Consider the following 17,813-nt stretch of genomic DNA (forward strand, 5'->3'; position numbering starts at 1 on the left):
GTGGAAACAGTCTTATTGATATTGGGTAAGTCCTCCACATCCTGATGTGGTTTGACTTTCTAATGACCCCTCTTCCTCCCAGATGTGGTAGATATACAAAATATGAATAACTTCTACTGCTTAAAAAAATAAAAACAAACAAAAAATCAACAAACAAGAAGACAAATAGTTACAAACTTCTGCTGGTAAGATGAATACCAGAGTTAGACATGATGGACAAAACAGTGATAAAATATTAACTGCTTGCTGTGTTTTTTGACCTTTATAGCCTCTTCAAAAGATGTAGGTACATTACACATTGTTAGATTCCAGGTGGAAGCCATAGAGAAAATAACAGAGAAAGCAGTTGTATACAGCCTCAGAATATCTGAGTTAGAAGACACTTGTTTATTTTACCTGTAATTTTTGGTTCTCTAACTAGTTCTACAAAATACAGTATGCCTTTGTTTTATGGATAGAAGGAACTAGCAGCTATTGTTCATCGACAAGAAGGACCCCGTGCTGTGACACAGCTGGAGCTAATGGAAGGTTTACGAAGTCGAAGGTACACACATTCTTTCTAGCAGCCAAATCCTCCTGCTATGTGTGTCTGACATAAACATAGTAAGGAGCTGCTGATGGTGCTGGTATTTGAGCAATGTAGTTGTGGGGATCCCTGGTCTGTGAACTGCTGCAATGCTCCTTTTGAGAATTTATTGGTGGAAACACAGTGTTTGTCAGAATTATGATCTGCTGTCAGGAAATTCCTGGAACAAAAATGCATTTCCTTTTGTCAAAACCAAAAGGTATTACTTTTTAAAACCAGCAGCAAGCTCTTCATTTTCCAGTAAAACATCTGCAGCCATTTCTGAAGACTGGACCAAATCCACAGGGCTGCAGATATACTTTGGTCAATCACTTTGCTTATATACTTTGTCTTTTGATTTCTTTTTAATAGAACCAAGTGATATAAAGTGACATACCAAATCAAATATATTTACAAAACAGTATAAAATAAGCTACTGTGGTATCATGGGTACATGTGACATTTTCTAAGGACATACTGTATTAGAGGTAGGTGAAAAAGGGGGAGATGATTCTGTAACCTTCAAATATCCCAGGATCCTCCATTCACTAGTTTTTCTTCTTTTTTATTATTTTAATTTATATTTTTGCAGACACAGAGGGCTTATAACAACTTTGATGCTTAGGTTTTTTGACATATTAAGACCACCCTACTATTTTTTAAAGCAGTGCACATCTTCATTTGGTCCAAATAGGCAGATTCTGCCCATAATTTGAGACTATATGTAAGTACATCGAAGCCTTTGCTTCTCTCTGTCTGGGCAGACCTAATACCAGTATGTCAACAATGGCTTCATCAAACCTCTTTTAAAGAAGATCACAACCACAGGTTAACACTTTTTCAACAAGCACTGTTTAAATGCTGACGGTCTCTGAGAGAGAAGACATCCTTTAGCTAGTTTTCCATGCCCGTCTTTGCACTGGACAGTCCTGGTGTGCCATCCTGTGTCACATGTTCGAGAACAAGAAAGCCACGGCCCCGTAACCCACCGGGGTTGCATGAGCTGTGGAGTTACTTTGCTGTTGCTGCCACTGCTGGTGACAGAGTTAGTCATTTGCCCTTGCTTCTTTGGCACGAAGAAACTATAACGGACATCAACGGGTTGAGTTGGGTCAGTCGCAAGTATCTGCACAATAAGAACCTCTTTTGTCGCAGAGTGTCCCATCGCATGCAAGAAATCATCTTTGTGACTCCAGCCACTATAGTTCATGACAGTCCCATTGATGTCAATGATTGTTTCTGAAGTGGAGATCATATATTTTCCATTGACAAGGTACTCACCGTTTTTCTTTTTCAGGGCCAGGTAGGCAGTAAACCTGCTCTGGTCCTTAGTCTTGAATTGCCGAACTTTGATGTGAGTTGCCCCTTCTGGGATTTTCACTATATCTGTGTAGCCCTTACTGAATGAGGGAGGGAAAAAAAGAATAAAGAAAAAAACAAAGTGTTCAGTAGCTAGTGTGAAATAAACCTTAAGTCTAATGAAGTCACTGGTACGATGCATCTTTACTTGAATCCATCTGGCTAGTGGCACATCTAATATTAGTTTAACCAGGTTTCATTATTTGTCTTGTGTACTGTTCTTTATCTTCTTGAAGAAATTTCTACTGCACTTACTTCATATTGCTTAATCTTTAGCATTAGTAATGATTTTACATGACTCAGATACAAAAGGAATGAAGAATAACAGATAGCTTATATATTTCAGCAAAGGGTGGGAGATATGAAATACGATGCACGTTTTGCCTGCCAAGGAAAGATAATGAGATATGCATTGGTTACAGCTGTTTCTTGCTGTCTTTGCTATAATGATGATTAAGGGAAGCATGAGCAGAGTAACAGCTGGATAAAGGTACCTTGGGAACATTTAAAAATAATCTTGATCACTGAGAAAAAAACTGTTTACTTTAAAATTCATAAAGCTGAAGATTAATTGTTAAGTGTCTAACACAAGGTACACTCAAATGTTTAATTTGTACCACAAAGTTATCTTAGTTTCTACTTATGAAATGTTTTAATGCAGACTTAGAAGAAGATATTTAACTTTTCTACCAGAAGTGACAAGCATTCAAAAGCTGCAAGTATGTGAAAACTTTTACTATCTCAAGTATATTATTTGTTTTAACTGTATGGATAAACAGAGAAAAGTCTGAACGCTGCACAAAGCTGTAAGCTACCAGCTGGACTTTGGAAACATTTATTTTCATTTCTAATTTTGTGATAAAACCGTTCTGCAAGTACCTCATATCTGAAAAAGGTTGGTGCTGAAACATCTAGAGGAAAGGGAATGAGAAAATATATTTAAAATGTATAAAAGTGAATGGGGTCCCTTGGAATTGTTTAAAGAATAGACTACTACCTTTGCAAATTTTTGGTTGCAAAAGTAAAGACTGCAGAGACTACAGATTAAACACTAGTGCTATTCCCATGCTATTTCAAGCAGTTACAGGACAACTACTAAAAGTCCCTTGATTTAGCACCTCTATAAATGTGAAGGAATATGGTGTAAAAAACAGGCTGGGTGACTCTGTTCCACAGCACTGCACAAATATTTTTACTTAACAGTTGCCAAAAGAGCTCTGTTAAAACATGTTATTAAAGTTACAAAATAATTTGTTCAAAAATTAAAAGAAATGCTAGAGAATGCAACATTTTCTTCAATATTTCATGTGCAGAAAGAAGCATGTGCATCTTTAATTCTCCTATTTCCCAACTTCTGACTATTTAACTTTACAGCCTTTTAAAAAAAAGTTATTACGAAAGACTTTTCCAGAAGATTGTGTTTTGATTGCTTTAAGGGGAAAAAGTACAAACAAATGTTGTTATGGCAATTGTCTACAATGGAAAATACTAGTTTTCTCTTATACATTTAAGAATTTCCCTGTATATTTAAAATACAGGTTGCTACAGTTTGGTAGTGGATAGCAAAGAAGGAGCTGCTATTTTTCAGTGGAGAAAGATAATTGTACTAGAGCCACTGCACTTTAATGTACAAAAACAGTTTACAGACAATTAAGATTTCACTATTTTAATGAAGTTTTTTTTTTCTTTTTTTGAAGTCAATCACTTGCATAAATGAATCATCTCAAACAATATTGCCAGTTAAAAATATCTTCTTGACAACCCAAATTCAATCAAAATCAAGTTAGAACCATTTGATTATTTATTACTTTCTATATAGGACAGCTCTTCAAATGCACTGAGGTTGAATTAATATTTTATTCTCTGACTGGTCTCATTACAGCTAAAGTCATGATTTTTGGAGTAAGATGGTACCTTCATAGGAATAATTGCAGTAGAATCTCACTGATTCCAAGTACACTACAAATCTGGCTTCACTAAAATTCATGGAGTCTCTTTAGCATCTTTGCTGGAGCCTGGTCTGCACCACAAGGATCATTGCTAAAACACATGAAGTATCTCTTGCACTGCCTTCTTCATTTAGACATCTCAGACATTTCAATATTTACAGATTAGAATAGATCTGGTTTATATAAGTACTAAATTGGATGGAAATTCCATTCTTTTTGGAAGAGGTGTTTTGGCATCCCTAGGTGAGTAATCATTGGTTTACTGAGAAGAAGATCGGTTAAGTTTATTTTTAGAAAAAAAATCACTCTTAAAGATATTTTTGACTGCTATTAATCAGTACGTTATAATGTATAGAAATAAAAGGTCATTTCAGGAGTCAGATTTCAACTTGTAGTAGCGTTCCATATGCTATGTAAGAATTTGGAAGATACTAAACAATACAGTTTCTGTAAATTTTAAAAGGTGGTACACTAATTCAGTTGCAAGATGCTGAGTATAAATGTTCAGCTAAAAGTTTCTAATAGTAGGTCACTACAGCGGTCCTCTATAACCTTGGAATCTATACAAATGATAGTAAAAAAATCCTTATTCTTTTATGAACTTTAAGAATGGAAGGGGGGGGAAACAAGAATTCAGACTGAAGGCAGACTTATTTGACATTGGTAATCTGTAAAAAGCTTGCTGCTGCTCTCAATATGGTTAGGAAAAAACATGGGGATTTTTTTTGTTGTTGTTCATATTAAGATGTATTGTAGCTAAAAGCTGAATTCTGACAGAAAAATGTCTTACAGATAACTGCTATAAATATTTTAACTTAAAAAAGTACATCTGGAGATCAATATGATCCTAGTGAACACTAAGGGATGTAGAAAATGCCACATCTGACGTCTCATCTAGTCATCTAAGCTCCATGTATACTGAGTGGTGTGAAAAGGTATTTTTAGGGTATAATCCCTCTCAGCTGCCAAGGATGACTTTTACAGCTGTGCTCTAATGCTGTCTGCTGCTTCTCTCCACTAACTTACACAAAGAGTCTGTCACTTAATCAGCTGGGATATCCTTACTGTTGTTCAAAGTTAGATGAGATCAAACACATTCCCAGAGCATAACTTCCTAATGCAGTATCACCTGGGAAATGCAGTTTCAGATACACACAGATTATTCTGACCTCAGTAATTGTCTGATGCATCCCTCTCTTCCCTTCCCTCTAGGCCATCTGCCACAGCAAGACTGGTGAATAACATAAGATTCTATGCCTTAGTCTAGGCAGACTTCCTGTTACTGGGTGCTCACCTGTATCACTCATACTTTATGTCAGAAATGAACTAGGTGCAGTGTTTTTACAAGTGATTATTTGCAAGTTTCAGGGTATTGTTAAGAGGCCAGCTGTAAACATCTGTAAACATCAAGTAAATTGAATTCGGAGAAAGGAAGGAAGGAAGGAAGGAAGGAAGGAAGGAAGGAGGGAAGGAAGGAAGAAAGGAAGGAAGGCACAGACAAGTAGAAATACTATTTGCACAGCAAGTATTTTTGAAATATTTACTAATACTCAAGATCAATACCTCTTTTTGGTAAAGGTTCCCATGACCTTTGTGCAGCTGGAATTGTCTCCTCCACACACCCCACATTTATCATACTGGAGCTTTGAACCGATGATGCCATCACAACCAGTTCGGATGCATTTTCCCCGGACGCAGACCGAATTACTGTATGGTCGACATTCAGTACCATCAGTTACCTAAGTAATCAAATGCCTGTTAGTTAAAATTACCACAAATAAAATAAAAATAAATTGGTGTGTGAATCTGACTGGCAAAAAAAGTTATTTATTTACGTGACCCATACAGAACAGAGTTCCTATCCTAGCAGCCCGGACTGAGTTTCTCTAACATTCACAGCACTAAAGCAGATGAAGTTTAGGCAGGGGCTGAAAGCAGTGACAGATAACTCTAGCATAAAACACTAAAATGACCCTGACTTTAATGATGAGCTTACAGTTTATTAATAATAACAATATCAGTACTTGTAGATAGCCTCTCACTTGAGCATTTCATTTCACCTTATTAATGCATATATCCTCATAACATTTAGAGGCAGAAAACTACAAGTGTAAGTGTAGGAGACATTTGAGTTCAAATTGCATCTGAGATAACAAACTGACTACAGGTCACATCTATAACAACTGGCTAAATAGTTTATATTAATTGGCTTTGTATGAGTTACTCTAGACACCCTTAACATAATTCAGGTTAAAATTTATTCTTTTACTCATGGCACTCTCTCTCCTCCAAAAGCCACCACACTCATAGATGAGTCTGCAGGCAGAAACCCCTTTATCCAATACTGAGGGGAAACTAGTGCAGAATCGACTAACAGGCCCATATTTTTATGAACACACATACTGAAATGTGAAAATACTTGTCTAATTTCAGAGATCAGTTCTGGTCCTACTGTATAATTGCTGGATCAAACCATTATATCTAGTCACACAGTTAAAACTTTGAATCATATAACTAACTTATTTTCCCTTGTTGTAGGGAAAGATTTCTAAGATAAGGACACTTCTCAGCTTGAACATGAAGTCATGATTGGAGATGCCATTACCTTTTGAGAAAATACCACATAATAGCCAGTTCCTTTGGCTCGGCAGGTGAGCTTGCAAACATCTCCAGGAAGCACTCCAGCATACTTGGGGACCCATTCAACAAATGTTTTGACACCCTTTGCATCAGACTGATAACCATTCCTTGCTTCACACTGCTCTTGTCGAAAAGATTTAGCTGTAGAATTATTCAAATCATTAGTGACTATTGCAGACTGTGCTGCAAAAAATCATCATGCACTTACACCTATTATTGCAATTTCTTCTTAACTTAATTTTTGAAGTTATAAAACTTCACCTTTTAAAAACTTTTTTAGCTTGGAAATCTTCCCATGCTATGAAGGACTAAAGCTAGCATTATAGTTCATTTTCCAGGACAAATTTCATTTCAATGTCCTTTCTGTCTGCGGTCAGTGTGGGGATGGGGGAAGAATTACTATATTGTATGAATGATGAATGTCTTGCCTTGGTAAGCACATTTTAGAGGAAGTACAATAGATCTTTGTTGATTCCTTTCTCAGTAGATGTTCATTATTTACTATCTATGTAAAAAGAGGCTGGAGCACGTATGTAACATACCATTTGCTGGGCAGGGTGCGACATTGCAGGAGCGATAGATGGCCCTCTTGCCAGTGCAGTACCGGCCGTTGTTTCTAGGAGCTGGATTGTTGCAGTGACGATACGCAAACTGAACGCCTCCACCACAGGTACGGGAGCACTGTCCCCAAGGTCCCCAGGATCCCCAGTTACCATGGCTTGATGCCTGAAACATATAGAACAGTGGGAGGTAAAGGTGTGAATAAAGGTGCTAAATCTCAGAGACACTGATAATGTTTTCCACAATTGAAAAGGTGTTTTCTTGGTCATTTTAACTGGGGATAAAGGGCTTTGGAGCCTTCTTTTTCTCAGTGAAATTTATTTCTGTCTTTTATCTGCAGATTGATGTCCCCTAATTTGTCACTGTGCATGCAAGCGCAATCTAGGCCTTACTATCAAAGCCAGCTTCAGCCCACTCATGGAAGACGCACATGCACCAGAAATATGGACTACATTCTCATGTGCTGCTCTTATTTTCTGCTATTCCCATCAACAGGCCCCCATAAACTAGCTCCAGGTGATTCAGCTCCCAGAACATGTTCGTAAGGCTACCTACAAATAATAAATGCAAATTATTATGATGAACAGGTATTGCTCTAAACAACATATGCAAGCATTCTTAAGCATACCTGAATGCTGGATTCTAAAGGACAAGAGAGAATCCCTTATGTTGATGAGTTTTGTTTCCAAAGACCTACTTCAAACACATGCTACAATACAACAAACCACCCATAGTTTTGCCAAATGAATTATCTGTCCAAATTGCAGTAGTAGTCTACTGAGTCTAAGTTTAGGTGATCGTTGCTGTTTTTCCCTTTGTAAATACATCATATTGAATTTCAGAGTGTTTTAAAAGCAGTAAATGAAGGCATAAAACAAAAATGTTAGCAGGGAAAGTAGAGTAAAAGTTCCTTCCGAACCAAGTAGTTAACATTTCAAGAGTACTGGCAAGAGGTGGAGCTGTCAGATACAGTTTGCAACTCTGCTATTTTGGCTCCCTAAATACAGTATTGCAACAATTAACAGTATTGCATGAAGAAATATACCATTCTATAAAAAAGAGTGTTACAAAGGCTGTAGCTTGATTTGAATGACTCTTGCATTTTTTAAGTGTCTTCGAAAAGCTCTGCAAGTCTGTCTCTCTCCTGTAGGTATAACAGAAGGGGCAGTGCTACTTACTGTCTTCCAAGTTAGTTTCAAAACATTTGAACTGTGCATTTGGCAATCTCATGAATCTGGCCACTCTCTTGAGCCTGGGGACTCTTAAGAGGTATTAAGTTCACAGTGGGGACTCTGTCACTATAAGGACAAACTACCTGATTCAGAAATTGTATTCTGTATGAATTTCATCAGTCTTTCTCTTAACGAAAGTTAGGTCCCTGGAGACTTCTGGATGAGGGCTGTGAACTAAATTTACAGATTTAATTTACCTCAGAGTCCATTACCAGGAAGTCAGGAAGCTATGAATCGTTCTTTGAGAATCTTTCTACATATCCTAAGACCTGACTTATTGAATGGGTGAGTCCTCTAGTCTGAAGGGATGCTCTCAGTTTTCCATGTTTGAAGGCTTCCGTACTTCAGGAAGAAAATCTCCTGAATGACACTTCCTGAAACTCAGTAACATTTTTCCTGCATCCCTTACCAGTAACACTCCAATTACATGCTAAAATATAAGGTAACTTTCAGTCTGACTTTTGTCAAGTCCCTTTCACTCCCACAAAAATCAGTGCCTTTGAGGGTTACTCCTTCTAAAATTCCCTAGGGTCACAGCAGGTAACTTACCGAGTAGTATTTTTTCTTGGTTTTGTCAACACATTTTCCCTGGAGGCATATCCTCCCTTTTCCACATGGTGTCCCTTCCACAGCAGGCAGCTTCTTAGTCAGACATACCATCTGACCTTGACGAACAACTGCACACCACAGGCGAGAGCACACATCCATACCAGGACACACTGTGTATTCGGATCCAAATGCCAATTTGCACTGACGAATGGCATCATAGGTTTGCCCTGGAAGCTCCTCGGGGCCCAGGATCTGCTTTTTTGGTTGGTCCAGCAAACAGTTACCTAAAAGAGCAACCCAATCTATTGTTACTCATTACTACCTAGTTTTCTTTGCAGTGCTACAAGTCTGTCATTCATGTTACAAGAACTGATAATGCCAGTGAACCTCATTCAAAGGACACTGATGTCAGTGGAAAGGCTCTCTGAGGTGTCATCAGGTTTTGTACAAGGTCATATTATTGCAACTGTTGTGTCTCCCAGGAGTATACCAGGTGTCAAGCTATTTCCAGTCCAGGAGTGTAAATGAGTTTTATTCAGGTCCTTTGCTCTTTCATTCTGTTTTCCTTTATTTGAATTGACTGTGAATACATTCCACTCTACCAATATGTGGAATCAACTTAAGGAATGATCAAGACTCATGGCAAAGTAAACAAAATTCCCATTTGAATTTTGAGCCAAAACATCAGTAATGCTGAGAAAGGGAAGCCAGAAAAATCACGAAGAATAGACATCTAGCCCATTAGGCACTTAAATACAACCACCACCAACAAAAAAAACCACCACCACCACCAAACAAACAAACTGAACACAAAAAGATTAAAGGAAAAACAGAAGTTGTATACCAAAACTAATGGTGGCAAATCTGGACTGGGCTTCCCTTGTAAAGAATGATAGTTGGCAGCTTCTGGAATTAGTTTGAAGAGGGCTATAAATTTTATACAAAAATGCACACACACACCAAAAAGAACAGACAAGGAAAAAATAGCATAAATATAAAACACAGAATTGAATATGTGTGTTGAGATATACTGCAGAAGTCAAAATTTGTCTGGCACACTCTTTAGAGATTTTTAAATGAGAATTTGCATTTAGGTTCTAGACAAGCTACTAATAGATTTTTTTTTTTTTTTTTTTTTTTTTTACTATTGAAAAAACTCAGTTGTTGACATGCAGAACTATTTATTCAGCATAGCCTCTTTTACACCCCATGAAAGGGATATGTGGTCTGGGCAAGCTTCACTTATCCTTGGCCAAAATAACTTACCACAATTTACATCACTTTGCAACATACACCAGTATTCTTCAGTTGGATCATGAATGAAAAAAGGCTATCTAGAAAACTTCACTATTTAAACTAACTGGAACTGAATTTCAAGCTGTAGCAGTGAATTTAAGTCAAATACTCCATCACTCAATGCCTTGTGTTTTCCCTCCAGAACATACACTGTAGCTATTCTTTTTTTTTTTTTTTTTTTTTTTCCCTCTTAAGGCTAAGGACAATCAGCCAAAAAGTCTTCCTACATCATCGCTTACTACCAAAAGGCTATCTTGTTAAACTTGTTGTTCCATTTATCCTTTGCTGATCCACATTTATTCCTTATCTTTCATCTGGATTATGCTAGCTTCTTAAATAAAGACAAGGTGTGCCAATGCTAACTGATGAGCTGAGTAACATGTGATAAAGACAATTAAAAACATCCTAGCATTCAAAGTCTTTTATAGTATAAAATATTAAAGACATGCTAAAAAGTGAGGAGGTGCAGATTTTTTTTTTTTTTTCCTGGGGTCATCAAAAATACATTTTTTAAAAGCAAGAACAGCAATTCACTACATTATAATGTACAGAGCATGTATGTACTACTCCTCCCATTTTTTGTCCTGAGTATCAAAGAACGTTAGGGTGCCTTGGTCTAGAGCAACATACTTGACTGATTATGGTATTAATCAAGCCAACTCATTCTCTTTCCTCAGTGTTATGTGCAATATAGCCTGGAAGGCAGAATAAAATTTGTGCGGGAAGTAGATAACCAGGATATAAATTAATTAAAATATAAGTAGTCCTTTTTTTTTTCAGGTTACAAAGAACACCAAACACTCTGACTAAACACAATAAATTGCAAGCAGTAATACTACGGTCTAGTGGCTGGCATGACAATAAAGGCAATTACTATCTTAGGAAAGGGTTGGCTAAAAGCAGATGGAAATAAATGTCACTGTATTCTGGACACTAATTGAACATTTTCTTTCTAAATGTCAAACTGCTGTCTGGGATCATCTTATGAGTGTAAAACAAATGGTGATAAGATGATAATTATGATTATAGTTCTCAGAGTGGGCCTGAGGAGACAGGGAATCAGCACCTTGATCATCCCCAGGCCTCCTGGCTGACCTTGGGTAAGACATTTATACTGAAATTTATTTAGCTGACCATAACTGTATGTAATGCTGATGTCTGCAATACAGTCAGCTGTCAGATGTTTTACTAGTTAGTACAGGCAAATGAGCCTGTGGTGTAATTCAGTGCCACTAATGCACCTGATGACATCAGTCAACCCACTAATGCCATTGATTAGACCCCTCCATGATGCGATGGGAACTTAAATACCCACTTTAGGCATATCTGCCTATAGAGCAAATATACACTTTTAATAAGACGAGTCCATTTATCAGTACAGCTTTCCAAATACATAAAATATGAATCTCAGTTCTTGACAAATAGATGTTACAAAATTCAAGAGTTAAGATCATGATTTTGCTGTTGCAGTGGTATGGGGTGAGTATCTAAATTTATATGGATAACTTACTTACAGCTTTGATACAATATTGACTACTTGTCTATAATAAAATACTGCTCAAAGATCCAGGTTTCTGGACTTCGTTCACATTTCATTATGTTGAGTCATAAGGAGCAGCAGATGAAGTACTTCATGTATTTACTTCCTCACACCGATACTGCCATGCCTGGTTTGTCACAAAGCACCTGTGGCACAAAATGCCCATTCAGACCAAAAGCACTGTGCGGAGTGCTTATGTTGCATACTAAAGAATGGAAAAGTCTCCTCTTGCTCAGTGTTTCCCACATAAGCTTCCTGTGACTATACAAAAACCAGTCACAAGCATCTTAAAAGAAAGCTTGGTATATGAAGATCTGCATTTTCTCATCCTTCTGTTGTAACTGATATTTTTTGCCTTCTTTGACTACATTATGCCTGCAGCACTCACAAAATTACATCTGAATGGGTAATTTTTTTTTGTTCTCTGCTAGCAGCACTTGAGAGATACAGGATTTTCTCCTTTCAATGGGAAGACTGCAAAAGAGCACCTTATCTAAAACAAAAAGGGAAAGCACTGTGAGTACACAAGTACATCTGCCACAGATAAGGAAAACAAACAAACAAACAAAAAAACAACAAAGAACCCCAAAAGCAGAAGTATGTTCATTCTGAAGGAAACATGGAAATATGGCACATTTGCACTGTTTTATTATCAGCCCAAAGCAGTCTGAAAGGTGGCGTCATGCTCTACTAGGGTTCTGTTGCTTTTGGTATACTCAGTATGTGTTACAAATGAGAATTACAGAGCTATGGATTTATTCAGTCTGGAAGAAGAAAATAAAACCAGAAGCAGTTCCATTCCTATAATAACTCATGTCTTCTCAGCACAATAATTTGAAGAAACTGCACTTTAAATCATTGATCTTCATCATTATTTCATAGATTGTGTTTGTGTTCTGCCAAGACAAATCTTTGATTTAAAATAAATAGCTAAAAATGATAAACTTCAACAGAAAAGGAAGACTGTTACATAGACAATGTCTCTGAAGGCCTAATCTATCAAAAAAACAGATTTCCTAAAAATTATAGTTTTGAAATTGTACCAATAGTATCAGTAACAAAATTAGTTCACAGATCTGACTGGAGGCTCACATTTTCTGTGAGTTATTTCATTCTATTGATAAATCTTTGAGACTACACGCCTGAGTGGTAACTACTCATGAGTATAAGAAAGGGCAATATACCCTAACCCATCCGTTAACAAACTGACAGATCCTAAGCACTTTCTGTGCAGCAAAGAATACATGACTTTGTGAAAAGTGTCAGCAATGGAGGACTGCTAAACTTCTTGTGCAGGAAGGCAACACTCAAGCTGAACATAGAGACCATCATGCAGCCCTGAAGGATTTGAAGCTCCTACCGACTTGTGCTGAAAAAAATGGCAAAATTATATTTTTAGACCTGTAGGACAGTTTGTTACAGCCCCACTTACTTCCATGTTGAGACTAGGATATGGATCATGGATAAGAGTCCAAATTTCAAGCATTCTGCCTTTCAAACAAGCCAAAGGTGAGGTGTGTGGGAGAAATGCTCTTTCTTTTTGTTATTGTTGGAGGAAGTAGCTGGCTGGATGCATAGGGAGGTGAAAAATCCAGATCACAAAAAAGGGAGAAAATGAATACAACATTTCAGTTTGGATAGGACATGAACAGAAGAGAATAGATACACTCATAGATATATACAGATAGATATATTCATAGATCTTTACACTCTGTACAGGGTCATACATGGGTGGTGAGGAAGGTCCCTTTTTTACCCCAGTGAACACTTTAAAACTCCCAGGTGAGAAGAAAGGCAATGAATATAACTAAACTCAAAAAGGAAAGATCTCTTCACATGTGGAAACTAACTTGGTAATATTAAGTCAATGCCAGAGCAATATGGACCATAAAATAGGACAGCACAGATTAATGGATCTAATAAAACTGGAGAGAAAAAATGAAGTAATTCTCCAGATAGGAGAAAAAAGGAGAAAATATTTCAGAGAGCACTAAAATTAGCCAACACAATATTTAAAAGCAAAAACTTTACATTCAGCAGACTTACCATACTTTTTATCCATAAGTATTTCAGTTACCATAACAACTTGATTCAATTATGTCATTTTTATCTCAGCTTTTTGGAATTTGAATGGTTTAAAAACTGCAGTTGCTTTGGAAGCACAATGAAGATTTAAAATTCATTTAAGAGTGCAGACTATACTTTATTATTACTACTTGTTGGAAAAAATGAAAGTTTTGTACTTATTCTCCAAAGGGTAAATGGCATGTTTAACGAATACTACTTATATGACAAAGCTGCTGGGGCAGAAGCAGACTTTTCTCATATACAGCATAGTAGAGTCTTAATACTTGCTTATGGCTCCTCTACATAAAGGTAATAAATATTGTAATAATAAATGCTGTAAATGGTAAGAAGAACACATACCCTTTGCTCATATCTGTAGTCTAATGCTATGTAGACCATACTAACCTCAATTGCTGTGAGGAAAAAGAATTTGCTTGTGTACTCTGTTTAAAATACTCTCTGAACTCCTATATGTGGCATTAGGGAAGAAAAGTCTAATTTCATGTTTAAAAAAGAAAAAAAAAACAACACTCTCCATGTTTCAAAACAAATTACTGCCAGCACACATTCCATCAACTCTTTTCTCTTGCATTTGACCCATGCAAAGAGGAGGTGAGACCTTGAAAGCCTTTTAGACCCTTGCCGTGTTTTTCAAGCTCTTCCAAGATAGTTCTAAAGATAAGCAAGGAATGAAAAAGCTGGCATAAAATGTTCTTATTGCAAAAATGGATTGCAGCAAAAACTGACATGTAACTGATGCAACGTGTGTGAAGCAAAAGATACATACCATGACCATCATCAAAAAACTCTGTTATAGTTGCTGAAGTGCATTTGGACCAGGGTTTGGAAGCATCAATGCTAGTCAGAATGGAGGACATTAGGCGCTTATCTTCCATGGAGCCAAAGTTCTCCTCACAAAATTTGGAGTCATCATGGGAAAGACCAAGCAAGTGGCCTGTAGAAATGAAACAAATAAATAAAATGAAACAATTATCCATAACAGAGTTTACTAGCTGGAGTTCATAGTCAAAGTAAAATGAAATGCATTATTTGTTCTCAAATTTCCAACAGCCCCCCAAAGCTGGCCACTTTAAATCTGGTATCTCTGCTCAAAAACAAAAAGGTGTAACAGTTTATACCATTACATATAGCAATGTCAGCAGGTTACATGCCATCAAATTGTGCTGATTTAGATCTGAGGAAGACTACAGTGAACAGTACTTTTTTTTGTATTAACCATGAATTTAGTTTTCAATGTTTACCATATCATCTGCAGCAAGAAAGGCTAATGCTTCACTCTATAAAGAACTTCTGTGACTATTTAGAAAAGTGTTACAGGATTTTTCTAAATGAACACAATGGCTTTAATTTATGAAGTAACTAAGCAAACTGTATGTTAATTTTATACTGCACTCCTCATTGAAGAGTGATCACCTGGATGAACGTGAGCCAGCTGTGTGCTCAGGTGGCCAAGAAGGCCAACAGCATCCTGCATTGTATCAGAAATAACATGGCCAGCTGGACTAAATAAGTGATTGTCCCTCTGTACTCAGCTCTGGTGAAACCACGACTTGAATACTGTGTTCAGTTTTGGGCCCCTCACTAAAAGAAGGACATCGAGGTGATGGAGCATGTCCCGAAAAGGGTAACAAAGCTGGTGAAGGGCCTGGAGAACAAGTCTTATGAGGAGTGGCTGATGGAAATGGGATTATTTAGCCTACAGAAAAGGAAGCCTAGGGGAGACCTCATATCTCTCTACAACTACCTCAAAGGAGGATGTAGCAGGGTGGAGGCAGACTCTTCTCCCAAGCAACAAATGATAAAACAAGAGGAAATGGACTCAAGTTGCACCAGGGGAGATTTAGTTTGGATATTATGAAAAAATTGTTCACTGTAAGGGTTGTAAGGCACTGGAAGGGGTTGCCGAGGGAAGCAGTTGAGTCACCCTCCTTTAGAGATCTTTTCCAAACTAAATGATTCTATGATTCTACCCTCTACAATACATCGAACAATTGGAATAATGTTTTCCAATAGCCTCTTCCATGTATTGTGCCTTTGTTTGTGGGAGGGTGCTTTTTAGTATTGTTTTGGTTAGGGTTTTATTTTTTATTTTAAAATGTATATGGTATTGGGTATTTAGACTACGGAACACAAAACAGTGTGAACACAGAGCAGCACATGATGTGACTTGCAAAAATCCTGAATACCTGGTAGAGTTCATTCAAGCAATAGATTATTTCCTATAAACATGGCAGCAACTTTCACTATAGTTCAAAGATCCCTACCTTCTCTAGCCTTTGGCAACAATAACAGATTGCAGGCAAACCACTTTGTTCCCTCTGTAAATATCCTGTTTAACATTTCCATGCCCACAATGGATTATTTCATTGCCAATTTACTATCTAAGAGGTAGAAGACTGAATGGGTACCAAAGCTGGAGGGAGCTCAAGCCTGAACTTAACATTCACAATCTTCAATGCAGCCCCGGAGATGGTTAGTTGGACATCCAGGGTTTGACCAAGAGGGCTTTAACGATAAAGGCAAAGACCACCAACCCATCACAGCCACTGCAGAGGAATAAATCTGACATAATTTTATGTTTTGGTATAACTATTGTACCCTAGCTTAAAGGTGGCAAAAGTAGGAACACAGATGGCATAATATCATACTCTGATATCCATAGTAATAGCCATGACAACAGTAATAATAATTACAATGCCTACAATACAGACTGGAAAAAGCAGAATATCAGCAAATACCTATTTGCCTTATATACATTTTTTGATATGTTGTTATCATCCGCTTTTGGGGAGAAGCCAAGAGGAAAGAGAAGGAGGCAAAACTCACTGTCTAGCCATACTTGAGATTAGGAAAGTAGCTTCTGACCAGAAATATGTGATAAGGCTTCAGAAGACCAGGAATCATTGTTTCTGGCAGTCTTACTCCAAGTGATGCTGGGTTCCTGACCTAAGAATGGAGCTACAGAAGATGTGACAAGAGGACCTTGATCTGTCATTTCAGTTCAACCAGTGATGACAAAGAGCAGCCAGTCTTACTTCCATAGCTACTGAATCCACACTGGAGGGGAGGTGAGAAGGAGAAAACAGAGAGCATTTATCTTTTTTTCCTCTCTTCTGCTGTGTACATATTATTATAGAATCACAGAATCATTAAGGTTAGAAAAGACCTTCAGGATCATCTTGTCCAACCATCAATTAACCAACATCATTCAACTACAGCTACTATTTGAAGAAAAGGCCCTGTAATATTATACATGATATCTAGATTTTATTCAAGCTACCTGGGTTAATGGTGATGAGTCAAATAATTAATACCCTTTCCTTTCCTTGCTGCTATTTGCTATTGCCATGCTGCACTGTGGCACCCACAAATACATTCCCACAAGAACACTTTTATACATTCCCACAAGAACACTTCAAACTTTTATACGAAAGGCATGTCTAATTACTCATGTGTTTCATATGCTAGATTCAGGACTATTATTTTCTTATAGGTAAAAACACTTTCCTATGGTGATATTTATTATATATGGGCCAGATAATGCTACTTTTATTTTGCGCTGTCACACAGGCTGAATGTCAGCTGGTACATGTCAAGTTTCAAGCTGATATAGCATTGTAAAAATACTTGCTCTGAAGAGATGACATCTTTGTTTTTTTTAAGCCAAAAGCTGGTGTTGAGCAAAATAATTCACTAGTAGGACTATTATTTCAAACAGACACATTTCTCTGACAAAGTAACCAAATAATCAGTGCATCACTTCTAACTTCAGACAAATTCTCTGGGTGTCACAGGCTAAACAATTAATGAATCAGCAGTTACTGTGCCAATGAGGGCTACCTCCAACTTTGCCAAAGTCTTAATATGCTGACAATGAATATCTTCAGCAAATGTGAAGATGGTGTTGGTTTTGGCTGCCTTTATATATGATGTTATCACTATGCTTGTATTCATGCTAATGCAATGAATGGCACCAGGTCACACCTCATGTCTGAGAAGAACAACAAGCACAGCTGACATGTTAATGAACCCCA

General features: G+C 37.3%; 1 protein-coding gene across 1 annotated transcript in view; it reads right to left on the reverse strand.

The window, feature by feature from the left end:
- Nucleotides 1–251: 251 nt before the first annotated feature.
- Nucleotides 252–17,813, reverse strand: part of ADAMTS5 (ADAM metallopeptidase with thrombospondin type 1 motif 5) — a 42,444-nt gene continuing 24,882 nt past the window's right edge. The window contains exons 3-8 of the mRNA XM_035315536.1: nucleotides 14,546–14,713; nucleotides 8,856–9,139; nucleotides 7,056–7,239; nucleotides 6,479–6,654; nucleotides 5,437–5,612; nucleotides 252–1,965 (exon numbers count right to left, since the gene is read on the reverse strand). Of these exons, the coding sequence (XP_035171427.1) occupies nucleotides 1,395–1,965; nucleotides 5,437–5,612; nucleotides 6,479–6,654; nucleotides 7,056–7,239; nucleotides 8,856–9,139; nucleotides 14,546–14,713 (1,559 nt within the window). The 3' untranslated portion in view covers nucleotides 252–1,394. The remainder of the gene's footprint in view (nucleotides 1,966–5,436; nucleotides 5,613–6,478; nucleotides 6,655–7,055; nucleotides 7,240–8,855; nucleotides 9,140–14,545; nucleotides 14,714–17,813) is intronic.

The sequence above is a fragment of the Oxyura jamaicensis genome, chromosome 1, assembly GCF_011077185.1.
Source record: "Oxyura jamaicensis isolate SHBP4307 breed ruddy duck chromosome 1, BPBGC_Ojam_1.0, whole genome shotgun sequence".
NCBI lineage: Eukaryota > Metazoa > Chordata > Aves > Anseriformes > Anatidae > Oxyura > Oxyura jamaicensis.